The sequence below is a fragment of the Gobio gobio genome, assembly GCF_949357685.1.
Source record: "Gobio gobio genome assembly, chromosome: 24".
NCBI classification, from domain to species: domain Eukaryota; kingdom Metazoa; phylum Chordata; class Actinopteri; order Cypriniformes; family Gobionidae; genus Gobio; species Gobio gobio.
Genome location: NC_137120.1, coordinates 30,886,653 through 30,914,156, shown reverse-complemented (window position 1 = coordinate 30,914,156; position 27,504 = coordinate 30,886,653). Strand labels below are relative to the sequence as shown.

At 38.2% G+C, this 27,504-nt stretch overlaps 4 protein-coding genes across 4 annotated transcripts in view; 3 read left to right on the top strand and 1 right to left on the bottom strand.

Annotated features, from left to right (window-relative positions):
- Window positions 1–10,365, top strand: part of cpamd8 (C3 and PZP like alpha-2-macroglobulin domain containing 8) — a 48,426-nt gene extending 38,061 nt beyond the window's left edge. Inside the window, exons 39-42 of the mRNA XM_079807736.1 lie at window positions 1,069–1,281; window positions 4,463–4,537; window positions 6,553–6,745; window positions 8,354–10,365. Coding sequence (XP_079663862.1) covers window positions 1,069–1,281; window positions 4,463–4,537; window positions 6,553–6,745; window position 8,354 — 482 coding nt within the window. The 3' untranslated portion in view covers window positions 8,355–10,365. The remainder of the gene's footprint in view (window positions 1–1,068; window positions 1,282–4,462; window positions 4,538–6,552; window positions 6,746–8,353) is intronic.
- Window positions 10,366–13,779: 3,414 nt separating this feature from the next.
- cimap1d (CIMAP1 family member D) lies at window positions 13,780–18,651 on the top strand (the record flags this gene model as incomplete). The annotated part of the gene is made up of 4 exons (XM_079807751.1): window positions 13,780–13,828; window positions 16,159–16,269; window positions 17,912–18,025; window positions 18,173–18,651. 4 exons carry the CDS (start codon window positions 13,780–13,782, stop codon window positions 18,649–18,651), a joined length of 753 nt encoding a protein of 250 aa, XP_079663877.1.
- Window positions 18,652–21,043: 2,392 nt separating this feature from the next.
- Window positions 21,044–22,271, bottom strand: cks2 (CDC28 protein kinase regulatory subunit 2). Its single transcript, XM_079807521.1, has 3 exons — window positions 22,090–22,271; window positions 21,692–21,819; window positions 21,044–21,508 (listed from the first exon to the last, which is right to left on the bottom strand). Exons 1-3 carry the CDS (start codon window positions 22,152–22,154, stop codon window positions 21,465–21,467), a joined length of 237 nt encoding a protein of 78 aa, XP_079663647.1. The 5' UTR covers window positions 22,155–22,271; the 3' UTR covers window positions 21,044–21,464.
- Window positions 22,272–26,236: 3,965 nt separating this feature from the next.
- Window positions 26,237–27,504, top strand: part of shc2 (SHC (Src homology 2 domain containing) transforming protein 2) — a gene marked incomplete at its 5' end in the record, with an annotated part of 28,296 nt that continues 27,028 nt past the window's right edge. Inside the window, one exon of the mRNA XM_079808653.1 lies at window positions 26,237–26,393. Within this exon, the coding sequence (XP_079664779.1) occupies window positions 26,331–26,393 (63 nt within the window). The remainder of the gene's footprint in view (window positions 26,394–27,504) is intronic.

Below are 27,504 nucleotides of genomic sequence, written 5' to 3'. Positions count from 1 at the left end.
TGGTCAGTCTGACAGAGCTCCAGCATTTCTCTGTGGAGAGAGGAGAACCTTACAGAAGAACAACCATCTCACCAATCAAATGGTAGAGTGGCCAGGCGGAAGCCACTCCTCAGTAAAAGGTCACCCGGAGTTTGCCAAAAGGAACCTGAAGGACTCTCAGACCACGAGAAACAAAATTATCTGGTCTGATGAAAAAAAGATTGGACTCTTTGGCCTGAATGGCAAGCGTCATGTCTGGAGGAAACCAGGCACCACTCATCACCTGGCCAATACCATCCCTACAGTGAAGCATGGTGGTGGCAGCATCATGCTGAGGAGCAGCATCATGGCAGCATCATGCTGATGTTTTTCAGCGGCAGGAACTGCGAGACTAGTCATGATCGAGGGAAAGATGAATGCAGAAATGTACAGAGACATCCTTGATGAAAACCTGCTCTAGAGCACTCTGGCAAAGGTTCATCTTCCAACAGGACGACGACCCTAAGCACACAGCCAAGATAAAGATGTGGCTACGGGACAACTCTGTGAATGTCCTTGAGTACGGGACAACTCTGTGAATGTCCTTGAGTGGCCCAGCCAGAGCCCAGACTTGAACCTGACTGAACATCTCTTGAGATATCTGAAAATGATTGTACACTGACGCTCCCCATCAAACATGATGGAGCTTGAGAGGTCCTGCAAAGAAGAATGGGAGAAACTGCCCAAAAATAGGTGTGCCTAGCTTGTAGCTTCATACTCAAAAAGACTTGAGGCTTTAATTGCCAAAGGTGCTTCAACATAGTATTGTTGAGCATAGTACTGTGAATACTCATGTACATGTGATTTGTTGCATTTATATATTTTTTTATATATATAAATTGCAAAGATTTCAAACAAACTTCTTTGATGTTGTCATTATGGGGTATTGTTTGTTGAATTGAGGAAAAAATTATGAGTTTAATCCATTTTGGAATAAGGCTGTAATATGTGGAAAAAGTGAAGTGCTGTGAATACTTTCCGGATGCACTGTACTTCTAATATCACATACTGTACTTGACATTGAAAGACTCTTTCATTCTCCCCCTCCAGGCTTTGTCCAAGGTGGCCAGTGCAATAACATTTTTGACTGTCCAGAGGAGGAAAACTATGAGCGCTGTACATGTTATCGTGACTGCGGCTATGACGGCGAGCCAGTGTGTGGTTCTGACAGCCAGATCTACCAGAATCAGTGTCAGATGGAGGTGTCCGCTTGCAGAAACGGCACACGGATAGAGCAGATGCCCTTTAGCCACTGCCCACAGAGTAAGTTCTGCCACCTACCTCTGAATTTATAGCCTAGACGTGTCTGCAAGATAAGAAATCCCCACTTTTTGCGCATCTTAAGGACCCAAGCTTTGTAAACCTGTACCGTTTCATTACGAAACTCTTTTTCGCCAAGATTTATGCCATGTGATCCCGAACCAGGTGCTACCCTCTCCAGACACTCTCAGATGAAGTCATGCTCGTTGCATAATTAGAGACATGCTTTCTCCTTCCTTTTAAGAGGTTCATTTGCAGGACTTTCAAATACACACACACAGGCACTGACATGTGCGAGGAAAACCGCAGATGTTTCGGACAAACAAACCTTCGACCTGGGGGCCGTATTCAAGAAAATCTTCTTAAGAAAGAAGCTAGGAAATTGATTGGGGGGAATCAAAATATTCTTAACTTCATTCTTAAGTTAAAATAAGAAGAAAATAGTTTTTTTTTTAAATAAGGTTTTGTGAATCCAGTCCCTGGAACAGAGCTTCTAGAGTGTCATTTTGGTCTCCTGTTGAGATTTGTCTCTTGCCACTTGACATCTGGTTGCTGTTTTTTTCTTCTTCATATCACAGACAAGATTAAAGCCTCATCCACTTGTGCATCAAAGACAATCAAAGTGTTTTCAGTGCTTTGCAATTATACGTGTACAGACAGGCCCGATTCAAGGAATCAAATCCCTGTTTTTGCAACCGAGAAAAACTGAGGTGTGTGTACCTGCTTTGGTAGGAACAGCTGTTCAGGTGCTACATTTGAAGATGATATAAACACATACATACACTCATATACACCACCAGTATATGATGTATTACAGGGTTCCCAAATGACAGAGCGCTTTTGTCCGAGGCCCTTTAACAGTGAAAAGAAAGGGGGGCAGAGGGTTAGAAAAATCCTGTCACATTCCTTTCCGACGCGCGGACCAACAACAAAGGGGCTTTCTTGTTTTACAGAGGACCGCCATCGGGAAGGGGACACAAAAAAGATTACGCGGGAAATCTGTGCCAATGTGGTAGGCCGCGGTACTGTGTAGGGCTGCGCGATTGTTTTATTTGCAGGTGCCCAGATTTTAATCAAGAGAATAGTGTTCGAAGTTTTAGGAGCTGTGCAATGCAGGATATAGACCATACATTAGCAGTAGTTTTGGTCTAAGTTTAGGTTTTAGTCTTCTTAATCTTAGTCTACTTTTACACTTATTATATGGGGGAGGGGGTTTCACTTCACTAAAACAAGTTCCTAGAAATCTCACATTTGTTATATTAAAATGTTTTATTAAAAATATACATGGGTAAAATGATTTTAAACAATTTTACATGTTAAAGGGGTGATGAATTGAGAAACCAACTTTCCTTTGAGCCTTTGATATATAAAAGTTCATAGTGATATAAGAATATCCTGCAAGTTTTGGAGCTGAAAACTTCCTTGTTAGTCAAAGAAAAGCTTTTATAGACACCAGGCCCAGAAAACGCTCAATCTCAGAATATGTTGACCCTTGACGTCATCGTATGCTGAAACGCCACCTCAAGCCCGCCCACCGACTTGTGGAGCTAAATGGATTGCGCTACCAAGCAATAAACATGCCGGTTCCAGCTCACATACGCAAGACATTGCGCGTTTGTTTGCTTAATTTCACAGCGGAATCGTTTGTAAACAAGATACAGGTCGAGACTGAATTTGCAGACATATTGAGATTAAAACACAATGCTGTGCCTTCTATATTGATCTGACAGGAACGGTGAAACACACTTTTAAAACATGTTTTTTATATGTGTTGGTATTGCATTGTTACAGATCGTATGATATCTATTGATAACATAACTTAGCACGCTGTCACAGGCTGGAGAATCCTTTTTTTGAGGTATTATTGGTTCATTCGTGATCAGACTCGGACTTGTAACATTATGGGCCAGGGCTCGCAAAGCCCAACGTCCCGTGGCTATGTGTTTTTCAGACGGGCTACCAAAACATAAGCCTGGCCTACCGACGGGCTATCTTAAATAGTGAAATAACATTCCTTTCTGCGCGTGAGTACGGTTCGCGGTAATATTCACAGATCAGGCTTGCCAAGTAATAAAAAAATAACATTCCAATCAATCACAGGTGGATGAGAGATAAATCATTGTGTTTCTCTGATAAAGACATTTTATGAGCCCTCTGAGCATTTCCCCACATGCTTTCAAAACAATTCCCACATGTACTGAGGGAAGCTGAAGCTCATTAAATATGCTAATCTCATCCAATCCTAGCCGTGGGCATTTACTTCCAAGTCTTCAGTGTGGCACGCCCATAGATACCGAGCATGTCTTGAGAGAGCCTAAAAACCAGGGCAGAAAATAGCCTATTACTTAGTCATTATGATGTTTTTGAATGTAAAAACTATGTGAACGTCATAAGTTGACCTCAGACAACAGTATGAAAATTTTTATAAAGCAAGTTCATGACCCCTTTAAATGTAAGTAACATTGTAAATATTGTGATTATTTTTCAAGATGTTTTTTTAATTTGGCATCAATTTTCCTAAAGATTGTGTCATCAGATTCATCTTAAGATCGTTAGTGATGTTTTAAAAAAATTCAGAAACAAAAACAGCCTTACTGTCGACCAGTGTGATTTTTTTTGTAAATGTTTAAAAAAATGAACTCAAAACTCTTTAGCAATTTCTGTAAAGCATCACTAAAACATTTCCTAGAAGTCTCCACAATGCACTTTGCATTTCATAATTTCTTTTTTAAATATAAATAAGTAAAATGAATTAACTGAAAAATGATTGTCATTGAATTAATTTCAGGATCGTTAGTGCACTTTAATGATTCTTTTGTCTAAAAGTCTTTCATATTTTTCATATTAAAATGTTTTAGTAAACATATACATGGGAAAGAATTAGATTTTTAGTACCATTTTATTGTTACATTTTATATAATTTTGTGAAAATTAACATGAGGTTATTTGAAGCTTATTTTTGTGTTTTATTTCTCTTACATTTCATTATTTTGGATCTTGAAAACAACGGCTGTTTGGTTGAAAAGAATGTCTCAATGTCATTCCAGTAGACATCAAAATAAAAAACCAAGTGGCATTACAAGTGTAAACAAATGATTCTAGACTAGAAAATGGAAATCAGATAAGAATCATTAATCTGTGAACATTAATCTGACCTGTTTATGTATGTACTGTCATTTTACAGTAGGGGTGGCCGTAGAAGAGCGAGAACGTGCTACAGGAGAAGAACCAGAACAGGAACCTATACTCATTCCTGCAGGTATCATCCTCTCCTCTTCCTCTCTTCTACTTTTCTTTGAACACATCTGCGTCAGTGCCCTGCAGGTGTGAGCGTGTGCCACACATGGGCAGGTGTTGAAGAGTTCAACAATCAGAAGCTACATGCGTGCACAGGCCTGCATATCAGCCCAGACTACATTAATGCTCGGATAATTCGCATCCCAGCCTCCTGTCGCTCAACTCGCACCCTCCTGTAAAGGGTTTGACCTGTTCAAACACCATTAGCTGAGGGCAAAAGTTAGCTTGGTTTGATTTAAATCATTTGTAGGAATCTTACGAGAACTTGCATCTTACAGATTTAACAAAGCAAAACTTAAATCTTTCCAAATAGCCCCTGGAAACTGCTTAAGTGTTCCCAGGTTGGAGATCAATACTGTACCTATCTTTAGCAGGATTTATGTCCTTCATATTCTTGACTTTAACAGCCTCATTGGATATATTGTAACATGAAATGGGAAAACCCATTATAGAATTAATTCAAGATATATTCTCTGAAACTAAGTCTTATTATATTTCACAATATTGCTGGCTTCTCTAGAAAATGTATGTTGTTTTGCTATTTTTATTGGAAAACAGTACAAAGGTACATTATGTTTGTAGTGCATTACCCTCATTGGAGGTAATTTGATAAGGAAAAAACATTACAGCCATTTAAGTAGCAAAATTAGTACTTAAGGCAAGTTAGAAGTGCTCATAATATCACATGCACACTCTGCTAGGTGTGTGTGTAGGTATGTGCGTCTGTGTCCTCTGGAAAACTCCCAGACTGATTAGACAGTCTCTTGTAGAGCTGTTAAGACTTGCCCTGTGTTGTGTTTGGGCCTAGAAAATGTGTCTATAGGGCTGTGGTTGTTGGGGTTCCTCAAGGTTATGGTTTTGGCCCGCTTTTATTTTGTTGAAGTTTCCTTTACCTGAATGCCACCTGTTTAAATGTTTACAAGAATTTAGTTCTTTTTTTTTTTTTTTTTTGAGGTAATTACCAAGTTTGTTTATCTATTAATGCTTGAGGTGACTTTCTTGGATTTGTCATTTGTAAATATGTTTGAGAAAACTCACCAGCGTAGCAGAAATATGTGTTTTGAAAATCTGTTCAGCTTAGTCTTTGATCGAAAATGTTTTTTGAAGCACAATCGTGACTTGCAGTGATGTCTTGCCCTGACTGAATCTCAAAAAGATTTGAAAAAAGAGATTTACATTTATTCTACTTTTCTGTTACCTTAGTTTTAGGTATGTGTATAAATGTTATATTATTGTTAAAGGATAACATGGGAATGAGTAGCCTTCAATTTCAGGTATAATTCCAAACTGCAAGCAAGACATTTATTATCCTTGATGATTAAGTGGTGCTGAGCAGCTGTGTTGACAAAACCCTATAAGCTGGGATTTGACTCTTTTTTTTTTTTTTAAGTATCTCATTTAAGTGTTAAAGTCCAGCAAACATTCTCTGTGGAAAGATAAATGAGTTAAGACACCCAAGCTATGAATTCCTAACATTAGAGATGCATTAAAACACTTGGTCTATTGAAACATATGACAGTAATAGATTCAGCTTGAGTTGCTGCTTATATATATATATATATATATATATATATATATATATATATATATATATATATATATATATATATATATATATATATATATATATATATATATATATATATATATATATATACAGTATTTGCATATGCATGCAAGGACTGCCCCCTACTGACCATTTTGTAAATGCATTTTTTGTCTTCCAATAGATATTTGCTAACTGCAATTATATTTGAGCAGTTATTAATGAAAACTAATATTTGAATTCAATTGCAAAAACATGTTTGTAGATAAAAGAAAAGCGGGCCAAAAACATACACTTGAGGGACACTACAGTCTTAATGACATTTTTGATTTCCACAAATAAAATATAACATCCCTGAAACAAATCAAACAATGCTTTTGTCAAAGACAGCACATTGTTCTGCAACGTGATTGACTGCTTTTATTTCATAGGAGGGGAGGAGCCAGGCTCTATGGCTGAAGTGTCCTACTATTCTTACGAGTATGACCCTGACACGGACAGCTTTTCACCAGAGAGTGAGGAGAAGTTAGTGCCTATAGAAGAGGAAGAGGAGGCGGAACACACCGCACAACTTCTGAGTGGACATATCCTCCCAGTGGACACAAAGGACTCACCTGAGCGATGGTGAGATACAATTGCTTAAAGGGATAGTTCACCTGAAAATTATCCCATAATTTACTTACCCTCAAGCCATACTAGGTGTACATGACTTTCTTATTTCAGAAGAATACAATTGGAGTTATATTAAACCCATTTGTGTCCAATTTTTTCTGAATGGTTTCATGCATATGGTCATGTTAATAGTGTCCTATGTGAAAATTTTTTCCTCAGGTTTTTTTTTTTTTTTTTTTTGTGGGCAAATATGTTGTATGCACCCCTTCAATGTCAAATTTGAATACGAGGAGAACATTCGGCATCTAACTCATTATAAACAAATTTATAATGCATAAAAGTCGAAGAACATTCAACAAACCACTAATAAAGTCTTAAAGAGGTGGAACATAGTGCAGAACAAAGTGCAGCCACTAAGTTGCCCCAACAGGGCATTGTGTATAAAAAAGTTAAATGAAAATGAAATCTATATAACAACAACAAAATAAAAATAGTCCCATAGTATGCAATGGCTGACTGTAGTAGGTGACTTCATATAATAATGTAAATGTAAACTCATTACTTGTCTGAATTTCAACATTATAATGGAATCATGAGCTACTAAACTGGAAGGCCCATCCACCCCTGGACAGCAGACACAGGGGTGGGACAGTAGAGCTGTGGAAAGATTGCTCTCCCATCTCCTCCTTTTGACAGATTTATTCCCTATCGAATGAAGGTCTACTTTACAGTAGAGATGTCAGTTAAAAGGGGTTAAGTTATGTTTTAGGTGGGATATTATGAAAGCAAAAAGCACTTAACAAGACCAAAACTCTTGATTTATTAACCTATTAACACAGTATACCCCATTTCCACATGATATATGTACTTACAAGTCATTTGCCCTCCGGCAACTATAGTTGCAGCTTGGACTTGCGAGATTTGTTTTGTTTGGATGATTCTAGAGACCTTCATGATTATGTAGATATGTATATGTCAACAAAAAATACTTATTAGTAACATGAAAATGACCTTTCTTTGGGAGGGTTTGCCTTCACCTTGCTTCCTGGAAGTAAGGGTAGGAAGTTGGCAGCCTCACGTGACAGGAAGGAAGTTAATACCTTTTTTTTCCTTTCTTGAAATCGTTTATTTGGTTGTTTGCTTGCATTTCGTTGAGACATAAACCTTAAAACATGGATAACATCTAGAAAAAAACTTACAAAAGGAAAATGACATCTATAGTTGCCGGTGGGCTTAAATGGGTTAAAAATGTCCTGGCTAATCCAAGCATTATTACTGAAGCAAATGCCAAAATTTGAAGCCCAAAAAAGTGCCTCCATCTCCATTATAAAAATTATTTTATAATGGATGGATGCACTTTTTTGGGCCGCCATTCACTGCCATTATAAAGCTTGGATTAACCAGGACATTTTTTAATATAACTGATTGTATTCGTCTGAAAAAAGAAAGTCATATACACCTAGGATGGCTTGAGGGTGAGTAAATCAGGGGGTCATTTTCATTTTTGGGTGGACTATCCCTTTAAAAGGACTTTTTCATTCAAATGTCTTGCCCATGTAAAGCATCATTTACGTTAATTTTAAGCAACTTTTGTCTGTTTTTCTGCCTCCTCTACAACAGAGACCTTTGGCCACCAGCAGCAAATGCGAGAGCTCCACATTGTACATTCTCTGTGAATATGTTTGTGTGAAAGAAGAGCTGGAAAAGAGAGGAGTACCCGGAGAGATGACAGCTCTGTGTGTGTATGTGTGTGTTTGGAAAGAGAAATAATATCAGTACTCTCTGTTTTTAAATTAATTTCCATAGCTCTTTACGTTTAGTGATGGTATGACGTCTCCCTGTATTCCTCTTGTAATCTAGTTTTAATAGTCCAGTATTTATGTTTGTAAGTATAATTCACCTAAAAATCAAATATTTTATTGTTTTTGTTTTCTATCTGTGGTATTTATTTGTGGCTAGTGCCTTTGTTCGTATGGTTCGGTTTCATATTTTCACATTTCCTTGGTCAGATCGTCCCTTTTTCCTGAACACAATCTGGTGGTTTTACGCCCCGGTAAAATGCGCTATGATTGAAAGTGCACTTCCAGAGCAGGTCTTTCTTACAAAATTAAGGTGTATTAAGGTGTGTAGCTACTATTTTTTACTTATTGATGTCTGGTTTATTCACCGGAGAGGAGACTGCAGCTGATAAATAAGCTTCTTTCCCAGTCAACCAATGCTAAATTAGTCTTTGAATCAGAGAAAACAAACTCTGTTACATAAACTGGAATATGATTTGTACAGAATATAAGCTATTTTGACTTAAGTGCCATACTAAATAAAAATCGTCAGGCCCACATGAAATCTTCACCCGCAGAACTTCAAACAAAATGCCTCTGTGATCATTAAGTTAATATATTGGTAAATTTGATTATGCACACAGGTATCAATAAGAATGTATTACTCTCAAGGCCTGTTTCACATCATTTACTTAAACGTATTTCAATTCCACAAAAAATGTATGCAGAAAATGCAGATTCGCAAAGTGGCCTATGTGAATTTTGAAAATAACTAAATTGAATGGGCCTAAAGTGAATTGAACCTTTATTGATATCAAATACAACACATTTGGGGGGGAAAGTCAACGAGAATAAACTTTATATGCAATCTGTATTGTGTGAAAGCTTTCTTTTGCTATGCTTGAATTTCAGTTTGCATACTGTGTTCTTTATAAAATGCAAAATTAGGAATAGTGCATACCAAATCATAGTATGTTAGATTATTTTTGGGTGGATTTTCAAAATAGGCCAACATTGCTCACAATCTGTTATATCAAGAAATGTGTTTGCTATGGTTCTGTGTAAAGCCCAACGTTTACTTCAACTGTACACATACGCTAAGCAATTGCATCAAATTTGAACGCGTAGCATTTCAAAGTATACGCGTTTGATAGTGTGCACGGACACAGACACTAAGGCCACATCCACACGAAGCAAGAGATTTCCCCATCCAATCTTTTTTTCCCCCTCTTCTCAAGAAATATCTGCGTAAACACCAAGCAGCAACCTCCCCCAGTTTCACTTAAACTGCAATTCATCGACGGGCCACTAGGGCTCCAAAAGGGAGCAGAATGTAATTGAGCTCCATGTTAAAATGCCCAACTTTACAGCAGAAATAAACATGTTTACAGCCTGGTACAAATTGTGTTTTTTGTCTATATGGCTAATTTTGCCCTTCATGACAACTGAGGGGGGTGATTTTTTTTAAATAACACATTCGTTTACATTATATAAAGCCTTAAAGTTCTGCATAATTAAGGGTGTGGCCACTTTGAGTGACAGGTGGATTGCTGTTTGTCTGCTGTCTGTTAGTCCCCTCAGCTCCAGCCACGTCCCGCCTCTTTATCCGGGAGTGATGCGTGATGACGCGCTGACAAGATGGCAACGGCCAACTTTGAGGCTTCAAAACTGCTCTTCAGAACCTTATGGGTGACGCCACGGACACTACGTCCATATTTTTTTTACGGTCTATGGTACACACAAACCACTGAAAGCGACTCAAAACGATGTAGTATACATGCCAGACCAGTATGTGGCGCTGTAGTTGTGGCTAGAAAGGGTACAGCAACGGTCGGAAGGGAGGCAAAATCTCACAATAAAATAAAAATAACTTACCAGATTGTGTTTTATTAATGCCTACACCTACTCCAACCCTAAACCTACCCTTACAATAATGCAAATACGGTAATTAAATGACGCAATATTGATGTGCGCATGCCCAGTGGCTGTAGCTGTATCCCTTGTAGTCTTTACCGTGCGGGACGTGGTGTTATGACATCGCCGTTTCACAAAATATACGGATTGGCTGTACACACGAAAGCGCAAGGGTGTCGTTTTCAGATTTATCTACTCTGGGACTACTTTCAGGCTCCTAAAACGCTGGATCCGTCTAGACAAAAAGCTGATACGATACATTTATACGTATACAACTAAACGCGTCTCTGTGTGGACGGGGCCTAATGCCCACTAAAAAGATTAATCCTTGTCCATTGTCTGCACAATTTCTCTCCAAAAATTGTGTGCTTGTTTAAACTAGAGTTGCGTGAATTTCTTAATCTCGTCACCCTGTGGGCAAACATAGCGTAACAAAATTCAAGGCACATGTAAAAAACAGGCTGTGAAGACTATGCTCATAATGACTTTACACATACCCTAATGTATCTATAAAAACCAAAGTATGCCTTTGGCTTTATTATGGAGCCCAATTTTTTGTTCTACTGTTCAAGCTCAAATCATTGTCATCCTTTGCTCTGGTCATTTTGACCCGAAATTATTTTTTTTTACTTTTTCTTAAAAATTGCATTCATCGAAGTGGTCCAAGACTTTAGTGCTTATGTCGCACTTGAACCATGAATACACAAAACAAATGTACTGGATTCGAGGAGTTTATGTGGTTGAAATTTTTTAAAAGTAACAAATCCTTCCCTAGTGGGTCAATTTGACCCCTTTAGAAATGAATGGAATGCGAGGAACGCTTCAGTATATGGGTCAATGTCAAATAAGGTTAAATAATAATTAAAAAGAAATAATTTTAAGCAAAACGGTTTTAAAATGCATTTTTATGTCCATATATAAAACCATATATTAATTTAAAATATGAATCATTGTAGTGTCTAAAATGCATATCACATGGTAAATTCCCTTTCAATTTCTTTATGTATTGCCCTTTTAGTTCAATTCATATAAACGGACACTTTTCTGTGTTCAAACACCCAATTTTCCATAAGGAGTTTTTATGTTTTGTTTTTAACTGTAAAAAATGTTTGTATACATTATATAACGGTTTACAGTTATATTTCTTTCTTCATTTTGCAATTGCAGTGAGAATTGATACTTTTAAATGTAAATTTGCTGGTCGCACCACCTGAAATTTCAAACTCAATTCAAATCTAACAGGCATTAACTTGGACATCTATACAAATGTTTGACCATATGCTCAAGGTTATACATAATTTTTTTTTAATCAAATACACATTTTTATAATAACAGATTTTCAAAGTTTTTCAGGGGTCATCATACCACCTGACATGATAAGTTGCATAAACCTCATCATTACTCAAAAATGTCTAATTACTAATATTTATGGGAGGGTGACTAACATTGTTTCTGCATCAAAGGGGTCCTCTGGGTTCTTCTGTGTGATGTCATATGCTGTCACGTGGTTTTCTTAAAGTAACATTGCATAAAATGGCATTTTTATGTCACTGAGAAAATGAACCTTTTATTGCAGTTTTGTTTTCTGCTTGTACGTTCGGACGCACCACCTGACATTTTTGGTCTTTCAAACACCACAACTCAGAAAGTTAATTGAATTAAAAAAAAAAAAAAAAAGTGTATTTGATATGTGACATGTATTTATTAAAATTCTTTTTAGGAAAATAATGAATTCGGACACAAAAAATACTTGTCATTGACCCATACATAGAAAAACCTAAATATGCTCAAAATTAACACTTTATCAAAATAATAATTTTATAATGTCTACATGTGTATCTGAAAGCATTCTTAAAAGATAAACTCGAGAACTGACTTTAGGACCCAGCGGAACAGCTCATCCGCTCCATATAGAGCTATTAGGCCATCTAGTTCAAGAGTCATGAAATATCATGGTATATTATAAAAATAAATTCCACAAGAGATATTTTGAGCTGAATTTACAGGGTTATGCATGAAATTGTGAGTTATTTTACATTTAAGTTGAAAGAATGTGCTTGAATTATTATTTATTGATGAAATCTAGTAATTTAAAGGTAAATAAAATAAAAATAAAAACTCCTAAAATGAACTTTCAGCTAAATGAAAGGTAATAAGCTTTCTGGACCAAAAAAAAGCATTATTTTAGGGCTTCGGGTCATTTTGACCCACGAGGGTAGGATTTGTTACAAAGTGCGAGGGAGGGATGAGGGTTAAAAGCACATACATTGAGTTAAAGTCACTGAGAGAATCTGTTGTCCCTGGTGAACTTCTTTAAAGCTCTCTGAAACTTATTTGAAGGGCCCAGCAAGCAACACATTGACCCCACGTGTTTCTGTGTCTGCTGGGTCAGCTTGTGAGAGTTTGCCCATGTTTGACATCCATCTCCAGTTACCACAGCATCAGACAGCACGGTTAATGTTTAATGTTTGTTTGCTGGTCAGTGCAACTGCGAACATGTTCGCCTAACATACCTCCAACTTCCACTTCCAGCGATTTTACAAGCACTCCCTGGATATTATACAATGCATTTCAGTTGGATTGATGGAAATACGGTGGCACATACTCTTTTAGATGTTTCTTCAGATGTTCCTAGCGTCTCCGTTTCTGAGGGCCCTCTCTATGCAGCTTTGCAGGGGGGCCCCCAGCGGCTGGTCTCCCTGGCGACCCATGCTTGGTGATGGTCTGTCTCTGCTCTGATGAACAGCGAAAAGCATGAAAGAGAAAGGGCAAGTGAGGGGAGGGATTACCTAATGGAGATAGTGTTACATGACAATGAATTCAAGTGATGACACCTTTGTGCTTCTGTCTCCCATACGCATTTGTATATTTAATGGGTTAGTCAGCCCCTGATTGAGTCAGTCAGGTTGAATGAAGATTACTCCAAAGCATCAGTTTTCCACTTGGGCGGCTTCGGTTCTGACTTTATCAGATGGTGGACGGTGGAGAACTTGACTGGACTTGTCAAGAGGTCAGAAAGCAGAGTTCTCAGCTGTATACAGAGGACATCTGATTTAGTGAAGCTAGGAAGATGAAAATGAAGAGGTCCTACTAACCATCACCTCAGCTTTGATTATGTTCTGAAGATCTACACCTACTTGAGGTTTTTGCATTTGCGTTTGAAATTGCTTGGAACAACTGACACTGACATGAATGTTAATTCCTTAATAATTGCTTTGAGCTCTGTTTACTTACATTTTATGGACAAGTTGACACAGATTTGATAGTAAGTAGACCTCTGTCCAGTTCTGCAGCTAATAGACAACAGATTTGCTGAAGTGAATGGTCAAACCAGTCCCAAATGCTATCGTGACAATGAGTGAAACGGAGAGAAAGCGTCCGGTCATTGCTGGCAGAGAAAAAGGTGAGCTGTTTTATATATTTGTATATACTATGTGCTATGCAATAACCTTACCTTCAATGTAAGAAACTTGTGTTTGAAGCAAATATTAGCATGTGTGGAATGCCTCTTGTCAAATCAAATTGGTGAACCGACGCGAACTGGGACTATTCACTGTTTGTATCACTCCGCTAGACTGTTAATCTGTGGCTGTGCAATGATTAGGGGGAATTTTCTAGTTCTTTCTGAAGGTTACATCGTTAATGCCATTAGGTGGCGTTAAGTGACTCTCTTTATGAGTGAATCGTTAAATAATTTAGTCAACCGATTCTTAAAGGATTAGTTCACCCCAAAGTGAAAGTTTCCTGATAATTTACTCATCCAAGATATTCATGTTTTTCTTTCTTCAGTCGAAAAGAAATCAGGTTTTTTGAAGAAAACATTTGAGGATTTTTCATCATATAATGCTTTTCAATTGCAACCAAAATGCTGAAGGTCCAAATCAATGCAATTTCAAAGCGCTTCGTTGGGCTTCAGAGGTTCTGTGTGATCCCATATGAGGAATAGGGTCTTATCTAGCAAAACGATCGGTTATTAAAAAAAATAAATAAATAAATAAATAAATAATACGTTTTTAACCTAAATTGTTCATCTTGCGCAGATCTGCGAGGTGCTAAGGATGACATAATCATGTCGGAAAGGTCGCTAGACGTAGGCCCTATCCCAAATGGCACACTTCATGTGCACTTTCGGTCTTGTGGACTTACAATGGCCGCTGCGTGCGCGTGTCCGTTAAGTCCACGAGACCGCAGGAAGTCCCATTTGTCATTTTAGGTCTCAGAAGGAGAAGGGTGCTCGAGATCGCCCACCTTCGAGGTCTATATGCTCCCTTGATGCGCACTTCTGCCGAGCCCTGAGCTACGCAGCGGACTTCTTCCCGGCAGTCAAAGCGGCATTACGTAGTGAAAGTGCGGACTCAGAGGAAGACCGTGAGTGTTTAGGGTGCCATTTGGGACAGGGCCGTAGGCAGAAGTACCGCCCCCATTTTGACAAAGCGCTCGTGTGAAGACTAATACAAACGGCCTTTACCAAAAACACTATATTTTCAACTTCAAAATCGTCCGATATCGATGTTTTACCTGTTTGTTAGTTTTTTTGCTAAAGGGTGTTTGTATTAGTCTTCACACAAGCACTTTGTAAACACGGGGGCGGTACTTCTGCCTATGTCTAGCGTGACCTTTCCGACGTGATTTCATCATCCTTAGCACCTCGCAGATCTGCGCAAAATGAACAATTTAGGTTAAAAAGTATATTCATTTTTATTTATTTAAAAAAAAAAAACAGATCGCTTTGCTAGATAAGACCCTATTCCTCATCTGGGATCACGCAGAGCCTCTGAAGCCCATCGAAGCGCTTTGAAATTGCATTGATTTGGATCTTCAGCATTTTGGTTGCAATTGAAAAGCATTATATGATGACAAATCCTGGAATGTTTTCTTCAAAAAACTTCATTTCTTTTCGACTGAAGAAAGGAAGACATGAACATCTTGACTTGGATGGCATTGGGGTGAGTAAATTATCAGGACATTTTAATTTTGGGGTGAACTAATCCTTTAAACAAACTGGTTCATTCAGAACTGAATGCTGCTAGGAGACGAGAAACGGTTAGGTTTGGAACTATTTTCGTTGGGCGAAGCAAAAATAGATAAAGTAACTGACAGCATTGCGTCCAAATATAGATTTCTCAATGTTAACTTATTATTGAATAACAGAACCCTTGTTCTGGGGCTGGGATGCTAAAACCAGCCTAGGCTGGTTGGCTGGTTTAAGCTGGTCTCCCAGCTTGGTAAGCTAAAAAAAGTGTCCAAAACTCCTCTAAAACCAGCCTGGGAGACCAGCTTTGCCTTAAAATGTTCATTTAAATGGAGAGGAGTTACTTTTTCCGTCAAAGGTCAAACTTTCAGGGAGGTTACGATAACTCTGTGCCCAGGCCTGACAAAACATGCTGAAGTAAATGTGAAAGAATGTTCTGTGCTTCCAGTAGCCCTTCTCATGCACAAACATTTGTGGGCTGATGTCATGGCATTCCCCTTGTAGTATCAGAGAAGATAGCCACAGGCATTGTCTGTCCACCACTCCAGGAAAAACCATCACGCCACTGCGATGAGCTCACATTCCTGCTGGGTTGCATCTAAAGGGTGTGGATCTCCCTAACAGATTCTGCCAAAACTGCCTGCCAAAAAAATGCATCACTACATATTTCTCATTACTTACATAAGTAGGGCTGTGCTTATGTTGTGTGCACACATGACTACAGTGTTTGTCACGGCTGTGTTTTCCAATCTTGTCTACAGGGCCGGGACCTGGTCGATACATCCTTCCACCAGCTATTGGCTTTGTGGGCCACGATTTCACCAAGTCAACGAGTCCTGCCTTCTCCTTCCATGGCAGGATGAGTAACAACAGTCAGTTTGTAATGACTTAGCCAGTGAAATAGTTTGCAGTGAAATAAATTACTTTAACTAGAGGATAACGCAAATATAACAAACGGAGCTCCATTTTTCTATAAAATCATTTTAGCTAATTTTACACCAGGAACGTTTCCAAATCATCCCATGTTTACATTTTCACTTAAAGGGATAGTTCACAGAAAAATTTAAATTCTGTCATTGATTACTCACCCTCATGTCGTTCCAAACCCATAAGACTTTCGTTCATCTTCGGAACACAGATGAAGTTATTTTTGATGAAATCTGAGATTTCTGTCCGTCTATTGACAGCTACGCAACTACCACTTTGACGCTTCAAAAAAGTTAATAAAGAGATTGTAACCTAATCCATGTGAATTGAGCGGTTTTGTCCAAATGAATGAATTAAAGAAAGTTCATCCAAAAATGAAAATTCTATCCCGTTAAAGGAACACTGCACTTTTTTTGAAAAAAGGCTTTTTTTCCAACTCTCCTAGAGTTAAACAGTTGAGTTTTACCTTTTTCGTCTGGCGGTAGCACTTTTAGCATAGCTTAGCATAGAATCTGATTAGAACGTTAGCATCTCACTCAAATGACCGAAGAGTTTTGATATTTTTCCTTTTTAAAACTTGACTCTTCTGTAGTTACATCGTGTACTCGGCCTAGAAAATCACAACTTTTAATTTTCTGTCGGTCTTAGTACACGATGTAACTACAGAAGAGTCAAGTTTTAAATAGGAAAAATATCAAAACTCTTTGGTCATTTTTGAGCGAGATGCTAACGGTCTAATCAGATTCAATTATCTATGCTAAGCTATGCTAAAAGTGTTACCGCCAGAGCCGGAGATCGGCTGAATGTATTCGAAAACGGTAAACCTCAACTGTATAGTGCTCCTTTAAATCATTTAGTTCATAATACTGTATTTTGCTAATGTCACCATGAGAGGGAGACAGTCAGCTGCTGAAATTTCCATTGCTTATCATTGCTGTGAAGTTTTGCTAATAGATTAGTACCGACATAATTTTTTTTTTCATATTATAGCATTTCATTTCACATTATTATTTTACAGAATTTTACCTCAAGGCAATTTTTTTGGCTCCCAATTGTATTAAAATGTTTATTATTCATTTTATTTAATAGTGATCAGTAAGGACACACACACACACACACATAGTAAATTGTGTTTGTTTTGAATAAAAATCATGTCATGAAGGAAAGGCCTTTTACCCCAAGTATGGCAAATACTTTAAGCTAATAATTTAAATATTACACATTTAAGTACATACTTCAGATGGTGCACCACTTTTTATTTGCTTATTCACTTTGGGCATTTCATAACCTCTTAGCTTCTTTATTATTTTGCATTATAGTACAGCATGTTGTACATCTAGGATCAGTGATATTTTGTGACATTTTATATTTAATATTTTTAGGCATTAGCTATAAAATTCTGCAACATTTCATTGCATGTGATAAAATCAAAAGGGTCTTGTAGCCTACATGTAGAAAATAATTACAAATAAATGAAATTCTTGTGTATTACAGTTTACTTTCATATTCAGTAACAGAAATACTGTGATGTAAAGCGTGAGTTTCTTTCTGTGATGTAATGCTGTTTATTCTGCTTTGATTGTACAGTGCACAGCATTGACTGTAGTCCAGGGCCTAAATATCATATTGATGCCAAACTGACTCGCTTTGGAAGGGACGGCACTCCCGCCTTTTCCATTCATGGCAGGATGGAAAGTCGAGGTAAGTTGGTTATTCAATGTGTCATTCTGTTGAAATGGTTAGCTATTTACTGGTTGACTGATCCACTTCATGTCGAAACCACTAGGAAACACTTAGCTGGAATGGACTGAGTCTGACAGCTACTCTTGTTGTATTTGATAATTGCAGCAGGAACTTTCTCCACCCCTGGACCAGGAGCATACAGCCCTGAGAAAGCCCCTCTGTGCAGCGTCCATCGCAAACCACCATCCCACACCATGGGCTGCCGTACTCAGTATCGCACTGTGGACACCGTGCCCGCCCCGAACAAATACACCCTCCCTTCTCTCATGGGCTCCCACATCCTGACCAAAACATCCAGTGCCAGTTACACCATCTCTGGGAGATGCAAATCTGGAGGTCCGGCCGAGGACTTATCTAAGACTCCAGGTCCTGGTAGATATAACCGCACAGATCCCAGTGTCTACCTCCCGAGGCAGCCTGCGTTCTCTATGTTGGGCAGACACACTGCTGCCAGGGAGTCCACACTAGTACCAGGCCCTGGAAGTCATAACCCAGAGAAAGTGACAGTGCACAAGCCCAGACCTCCTGCTTTCTCTTTAGGGGTTAGGCACTCAGAATTTGTGACCCCTTTAGTGCTAGATTAGTGCCATTTTGGTGTTTGTAGACAGCGATGATGTGTTTTGTGGGCGGAGCCTACCTGGTGGCACAAAGCAAGTGTGGGTATCTGCAGATTGGGGTAATGTGCGTGCCAAAAGGTTGGAGGCGTGGAGAAAGGTCTTTATCATTGGTCGTGAAAGGGTCAGGGTGTGGGGTAGGGTTCGTTTCTCCATCCATCTTCTTCTGCTTATCCGGGGCCATGTCGCGGGGGCAACAGTCTAAGCAGAGACACCCAAACTTCCCTCTCCCTAGATACTTCCTCCAGCTCTTCCGGGGGAATACAGAGGCGTTCCCAGGCCAGCCGGGAGACATAATCCCTCCAGCGTGTCCTAGGTCTTCCCCAGGGTCTCCTCCTGGAACAACTCCCCGGGAAGGCGTCCAGGAGGCCTCCGAATCAGATGTGGGTGTGGAGGAGCAACGGCTCTACTCTTAGCTTCTCCCGAGTGACTGAGCTTCTCACCCCATCTCTAAGGGAGCACCCAGCCACCCTGCGGAGAAAGCTCATTTTGGCCGCCTGAATCCGGGATCTTGTCCTTTCGCTCATGACCATAGGTGAGAGTAGGAACGTAGATCGACCGGTAAATCGAGCGTTAGTTTCTGTTTTAGCAATTCACCTTTTGGCACGCCCATAGTGTGGTGCAGGTTTGTCATCACTTTGTAGGCCAAAACACGGAAGCGAGTTAGCATTTTAGCACTTCCGGTTCCATTTTCCCAAAGTCAATGGGGTTTTTTGAAAGGGATTTTGGTTAAATGGCTGAAATAAGGTCTGTGGTAAACACAAGCTCAAGACACTTACACGTTTTATTCAGTGACATAAAATATATCAGTATTTCCCGACTCATGATGTTTTGAAGCTGTTACGTGTCTTGAAAAAGGCGGTTGCTAACAAGTGCTAAATTGGACTTCAGAGGCTGTCTGGGAGATTAAGCGCCATCACGCCAACTCAGTCTGCTTTTACAGCCTCATTATGCTCACACTTGTGCTCTTATAAACTATTCTAACTCAAACGTTCTGGGAAAATGTCTTTAGGTAAAAACTGAAAGAGTTAACTTAGTATCGGTGATGTTGACGGTTGTGCGACCGTGGTGTAGTTCCTTTATAGCCTACCTTTAGAGTTTTTACTTCCTGTGACTGCATTTAGGCTTCAAAATTCATAAAAGTTGTGTTCATCTGTGATAATTATCTTGATGGACAAAACGTGTAAGTATCATCAACTTTTGTTGATCACAGAGCTTGTTTTTAGCGATAATCCCAAAGCCTATGGGAAAATTAGCTACCCAAACCTATTGGGTTTTTGTTGAGGGAACCAGTGAGATGCTAACTGCCAGTTGGCCTACAAAGTAACGTCATACCTGCACCACTGTTACTCCGACCTGCAGCTATCCCTGTCTTGCAGAAAGTGACAGTTCTGCAGAAGTCTATGGAATAAAACAATTAAAACGGTAATTGCGAGTTTCTCACAATTTGAACTTTTTCTTGGAATTCCGAGTTTATTAAACGTAAATTGCACCCGATACTCTGTCTTTTTTCTTCTCAGAATTTCCTGCAATTCAGACTTTTTTCTCAAAGAGATGAAACTTGCAAGAAAAAAGTCAGAATTGTGATATAAAATGTTATAGGTTTCAATGTTAAAGGATTAAATATTATTTCACATTTTAACTAATAGATTTCACACTCTATGAACTGCATTTGTGAATATTATAGATCATAAATGCTTTGATAGTAGGTGAATCATCACAGGTTTCATCAGTTCAGTCTGTCTGTTTTAAGGCTTTGTAACCATTAAAAATTAAGAACATCTTTTTTTGCAATCCGATTCCGACATCCAAAGGCACAAGACGACTTTTTTTCTCCTTATTCTGTGGATATCGCCCATTTTCCTCCACTTGTTAACAGTTTTTCTGCCACCACAATGCGCAACTGTAGTGATGTAACTGTGATTTCTGCTCCCAAATGGTCTATTTCGAAGGATGTATAATGTAAATACTACTTTTCTTGACTTCACTTTGAAAAATTTCATTGCATTCTTAAAAATGTTTGATATTTTTCATGCAGTGGACTCTGATGTTGGAAATAGTCGGCATTCTCATGCCAATGAATTTCCAAGAATTTACTGCATGGTCGCTAAATAAAATTGCTTATATATTTCTTTATTGGATATATATTAATCTTTTTTTTATAAAATATATTTGATTACATATATGTATATAGAGAGAGAGATTTTTATCAGCTAGATTTGTTTGTATAGTGATATCTATTAAAAAAATTATGTATATATATATAATATCTTCTGTCGCTTTACATGAACAAATATTGATCGTTATATCATTAATTAATGTCACATAACACTGATTACAAATGAGGATGCAAGACGAGCTAATAAAAATAATATTTATTGATGTCAACAACAAATGAGGAACTAACAAATGTTGACTGCTCAAAATACAAGGTGGAGATGTTAACAAAAGCAGTTCATCAACGGAAAGCGTCGTAGTGTACAACAAAAACTATTCCTTCTATTCACGACAGGGGCGATTACTTGACCTGAAACACCATCCAACTTATTTTACATGACTTCAGTGTAGATCTAAAGAAAACACTTTGGAGGAGGCAGCCCATTCCCTCCCCGGGCTCCTGCTGCCATCAGATCTCCGAATGAAAGGGGGAGGAGTAGCAACATTTCATCACCATTGATCTGCAAATAATAAAACTTATATACAAATCACAACTTATGGAAAGAAATGCACTCATGGTCAGATCCAACCATGTAGTTTAACTTCCGATGATAATCTTTGAGATTTCATTCCTTGGGAAGCGGTCTTCGGAATAGCAGAATGTGAGGCTCTGTATAAAAAGAGTGGAATTAGGGTTTTGGAGAATAATGGGAAGCGTTTGCTGATATATTTGGGTTAATTTCACTCACTACACCTAAAATGCGTCTCAAAACTAGAGAGATGCCAACCAAGACAGTGATTAAGCTGTCAAAGTAAGGTTTTAAACAGCCCTGGTCCACAGGTAAGAACTAACCTGGTTTATGGATCATGTAATGGATCCAGCCCTGACTTTGCTGGACTCCCAGTCCTCTCCATTCCTCCTCTGACATTAAATGGGAGGACGGCACCAGTTTGGAAAGCTGCTTGGGAAGCATAACATGTCTATGTGGAAGGAGAGGGACAATATGTTAGTTTTGACTGACCAACTAACGTTACATTGAGTATGAATAAAAAACTCTTCACACTGTTTGTGACGCAATATAACGCAGTTAAGACGACAGCACCAGGAAAATAAGTTTAAAAACAGACCATTTTCAATTATTGACGGATGTTTTAACATACTTTCCAAACAAATGAAACATCCAAATGACATAACAGCCATCGTGAAGTAACGTATCACGTCATCCCGAAATAACGACTGAAATTCCTCACCTGTACTCGAATTCCTCGTCAGAATACTTGTCGGAATAGTAAATCTGCTTTTTCGTTGAAGACATTTTGGGTAAATGTTAAATGCAGGCAAAATCCAATGTGAAATGCCGGAAAAACTCGCGCACGGTCGTCACAGAGTGGCAGTGTTTTCCTGTAAAGGGCGCCGCTTCAGTTTTGAACTCAAACGGTCCCTCGCGCGCCTCTGATAGGTTGAGTCACTCACTCACCGTTTAGGCCCCGCCCCCTACGCGCGCGCCTGCGTTTGACAGGAGTGCCCGCGTGAAAATCTGTTATTATTAGTCTGGTAAAGCAAAGAGGGTAAAGTGGGCAAGACACTCAACATGATTTATTCAGTCAGATAATTATTTTCTTCTTCTTTTATTTTGTCAGAAAGCATCTCTTGAGGTATTCTATACAAGAAAATGTTTAGTAGGACTTTTTATATTTTTACATAATTCGTTAGTCGTGTTTCAGACGTGTGAACCTGGCGTGAAAAGAAGGTGTCACACAGAAGTGTGAAACCCAAGGATGGTGTTTATGCTGTGAGTGTGTGTTTATGTAGACAATTTACTTTGATGACCTTATATGATAAGATATGACAGTGGTAAAGGCGATAACCCTCTCTTTACTCCTAAATGTCACTTTTGATCAAACGATGGCAAATGATAGATTCTAAAATGTGTATCACTATCGTGTTTTTTGCAAAAAAAATCTTATGTTTACAATGGAGAAACAAACATTAAAATACACACGGTTTTGAGTACAGCCACAAGACTTAAAGGGATAGTTCTCCCAAAAATGAAAATTACCCCATGATTTACTCGCCCTCGAGCCACCCTATAGGTGTATATGACTTTCTTCTTTCAGGCGAATACAATCTGAGTTATATTAAAAAATGTCCTGGCTAATCCAAGCTTTATAATGGCAGCCCTAAATTTGAAGCCCAAAAAGTGAATCCATCCATTATAAAAGTAATCCAGACGCCTCCGGGGGTTAATAAATGCCTTCTGAAGCGAAGCCATGTGTTTGTATTAGAAAAATATCCATATTTAAAGGAACTGTATGTAAGAAATGTATTTCAATTAATCATAAAATGGCCCTGATATGTCACTAGACATTAAGAAATCATGTTAATTTCAAATACTTATATCACTGACAACAATAGTCCGGCCAAGATATTGTCATTTTAAAAGTGAAGTTGCAGCCCTCAACTGATGTTGATGTTGACATGTTGTGTTTTGGCCTGAAGCGCCACCCTCCACCTATCTACCAATCACGAAGTTAGTAGTGTTTCTGCATTCGGGTTGCCAGCTCTGCTCTAGTTAACACAGCTGCAGCTATAAACTTTTTGGATAAACAATGTCTAACTTTACAAAACCTAAACGACCTCGTTATGAATAAGAAAAACGTTGTGACAGTGTCCGAAATAAAACAAGGATTTGTATAAGAGATGCCTTTGAAAGATGGAGACGGCTGAAAACGGAAAATAATTTGAAGACTGATGCCAACGTTGCTAATTTTCTCCTGGACAGGTAAGGTTCATATGTTTGGCTAACTTGTACTTAATGTAAATGGACATTTCAAATATTCATGACAGTCGAACAAAGTTATGCATGTTCGTGCAAAGTAACGTTAGGTTAGCACAGATGGAGGAGGTGGGTCATTGAATTGAAAAGGTAACGTTAAGGAATTGTTTGGTAAATAAAAACGGCGAGTCGTCATTGCTAACATTAGTAATGCATTATCAGAGCCCGTTTCTCTGTCATTATGCTGGGACGCTGAGGAAAACAACATTAGCACGCCTATTATGGCAATGTGAAAACGTATTTGAGACAGTAGCCTAACGTTACCTCGGTAAAAATTATTCCTCATTCGTTCTTCGCATATATAGTGGACAAAACATGCTGCAAGTTAACCTGTATGACCATTGCTAATGTTATTTAGCTTTGCTGTAATTTTACTATAATATACTATAGTATTTTTTCTTGTGGGAATGTACTGTCACATACGAGCGTTCATATTTACGATTATATTTGGCTAATCGCCATTAGTAAATGTTTGCCATTCATAATTACTTCATAAAACATCGCTCTTGAAGCATAAACATAATTAACAGAAAGAAAAAAAAACTAACTGTGTACGACTCGTCACTTGCCATTGAAAGCTCCGTGTAGCAGCCTACGTTCCTGCTGCATCCTGCAGCCTATCTGGCAGCCTCGAGTCAGGGGAGGGGGAGAGGGGATACACCGCTCAACAGTAATTTGAAAGTGATTGCAGTACCAGTTTTGGCCACAGTCCTACATACAGCTCCTTTAACACGTTATAAAGTAAAATATCTAGCTGCCGCCAGACCTCCTTCCGTATTCCGCAACTGGTGCGATGCATGACGTCGGACGTAGTTTAAGCGTTTTGAACTGCGTAGGCGTTACACTTTCTTCGTAAGATGAATACGGAAGGAGGTCTGGCAGAAGCTAGATATTTTACTTTATAAAGTTGTAAATATGGATATTTTTCGAACACAAACGCTTCGCTTCAGAAGCCTTTATTAACCCCCCGGAGCCATGTGGAGTACTTTTATAATGGATGAATGCACTTTTTTGGGCTTCAAATTTTACTTCCATTATAATGCTTGGATTAGGCAGGACATTTTTTTTAATAACTCCGATTGTATTCGTCTGAAAGAAGAATGTCATGTACACCTAGGATGGCTTGAGGGCGAGTAAATCATGGGCTAATTTTCATTTTTGTGTGAACTATCCCTTTAAACTTTTTCCCTGGTTTCACAGTCAAGGGCTAGTCCCAGGCTAAAATGCATTTGAGCTGTTTTACCTGAAACAAACTTGCACTTAAACTCAGTGCCATTGTCTTGTCTCAAAATGCACACCACTAATGCTGCACGTTTATAAAAGCTATAAATGTCCTTGGTTTAAGGCCTGTCTCTGAAACCAGGCCTATATCTGTTAAAATCAGACATGTGTGATAAAAATTGCTTACTAACTTGGTGTAACTAAATCCTGTTATGACCATTTACAGCCACCAAATCTGATAACCAACACGATATGTGGAGCGTTGCTAGAAAGGGGTGATGTGACTTAACTATCCACAAAATGCGGTTTACAAAGAGCAAAACACCCACAGGAATTATGTATTTTCCACGTTGCACTTGATTTTACATTGGTCACACATCACTAAAAGTTCACCCACCTAGAAAAGCTTAAAAGGATGATTTAAGCAAACATGCAAATATCACATTTTTCACCAAGTAGTTAATTCACAGAATCAAAGAAGTTCTGAATGATATATAAAGCTTTGTTCTTAGATAATGCATCAATATAAAAAAGGGCACATTTTAGATTGAGTTGTTTGAGGCGGCAGAGGTTTGCTCCATTTTTTTTTTCTTCTTTAGTTTGTTGGTGTCTCTTTTTTTCAGATGCCTTAACATTTAATGTCAGGGCTGCTGATTTGACCACAGTGTTCCTGTGACCTTTTTAACAAGCGCATATTGTTTCAGTGCACAATGAAGTAAGCGAAGAAGGCATCAGAAAGCTACTTTATTGCTTGTCTTCCACCCTTAATGTTTTAGTCATCAGTTTAAATGACAGTGTATTTTTGATGCCATGTTGCGCAGTTATTATCTTTCTCTGAGCACATTTCCTCCACTGAAGGCCCAATTTTATTCCTTTTTATTGTTGTTTTAAAAAAAACGACCAGGCTTGCCAGAACTTTAACTAAAGGTTAACTTCAGTGACACTTTTGTTAATGAATTACACAGTTTCCGTTTCACAAGTAACACGTAATAACTTTTGTTCAAGCTATGAATTTGAATGAGGAATGCGTTTGTGCATATATTAACGGTACGATATTTAGCACAGTGCTTGTTGGAATTTAAATATGCTTTTATACTCTCAGCCACGCTGAGGTAAATGTTTTTTCGCCTTCTGATAACCTGTAGCAGAATCTACCATTATTACAATCATAATTTTCATATTCCCGAACATGTAAAGTTGTTTAAGCACTTTTCAACTTAACAAATATTGAGACTTTAGGTGCGTAAGACCAGAACATCAGTAACGTGATTGGGCATGTCATTGCAGGAGGTGTGTTTATGTGATGCCTGAACAAGGACACATGGTTCTAGCCTGTGGTTTGAGTGGTTTCCCTCACCCTTTGGGCTGGAACTTCACATCTGTCGACTCGTATGTGCTTTTACCCTTCCTCTACATTCAAATACATACGTTTGCATGTGTTTTTGGTGCTTGTGTAGGCGCCGGCGTTGCAACCTGCAGCAGACAGCACTAGATTTGGTGAGTTGCTGATTGTCTTTCATGTATATATTTAATCTTTCTCTACATGGGTATATTTAGTAATAGCATTTTGTGAAACATTGCTACAAATGCTTTAAGAGGATGTGGCACATGCCTGCCATGTGGAAGATGTATGTTCATTTGGTGGTATTCTTTTAAGAAAGCAAATATTAAAATATCACATTCGCCCACATTGACCACAATTTTCTGTTTAATGTCATGATAATACGGGGGTAATGAACTTGCAGTGAATGTCACCTGCTGTCTGGCATTGATCTATTTATGTGCATGTGACTTTTACACAGGCCTGTTTGAGTAGGGATGTGTTTTATCAGATTTAAACGTAGTACTTGATTTTCCACGTTGGCTCAAAATAATGTAGAATATATGCAGATTTTTTCCACTATATTCATGAATATGAAATATTCATATATACAGTTAGGCTAATGATAATAGTTGTAATCAATGAATATCTTTGTCTTTTTTGGAGGGTAAAATGACCTTGTTCGTAACTACAGCGTTCTAGCATGTTCTATTGCAGAAATCCTAAGTGGAAATCCCTTGTTTTGTGTTAAATAAAAATTGAGTGGCCGAACATATAATAAAATGTTTTTATTACTATAATGTACAGTTGCGCTCACAAGTTTACAAACCCCACTTTTATCATGCATTTACTCTCTTATTAAAATAAGTTTTATTCAGGAAGGCATTAAAAAAAAAGAGAGATAAAAAAATAGCACAAAATTATATATAAAATTAAGGGTGGGCGAAATTACTAAAATCTTATATCACGATATGAGTAATTTTAATTCACGATAGCGATATATATCACAATATAGTTATTAGTAAGGTTTTTATGATATAAAAATGTTTGATACCATTGAAATATCATAATTCTTATTACCGTTTTTAATATAATTGAAAAAACGAATACTTGCCTAAGAAAACTCTTAAGCTTACTGTAAGCACTAGAAATACGGCATAAAATGTATAATCAAAAACAATGCATAATCTTGACTGTGTAAATTAATTATACATTTATTCTTATTAAAGTTACAGAAGTGATTGAGTCAAGAGCAGGGAGAGATTTTCTCTCTTTTGTTTGTTGATT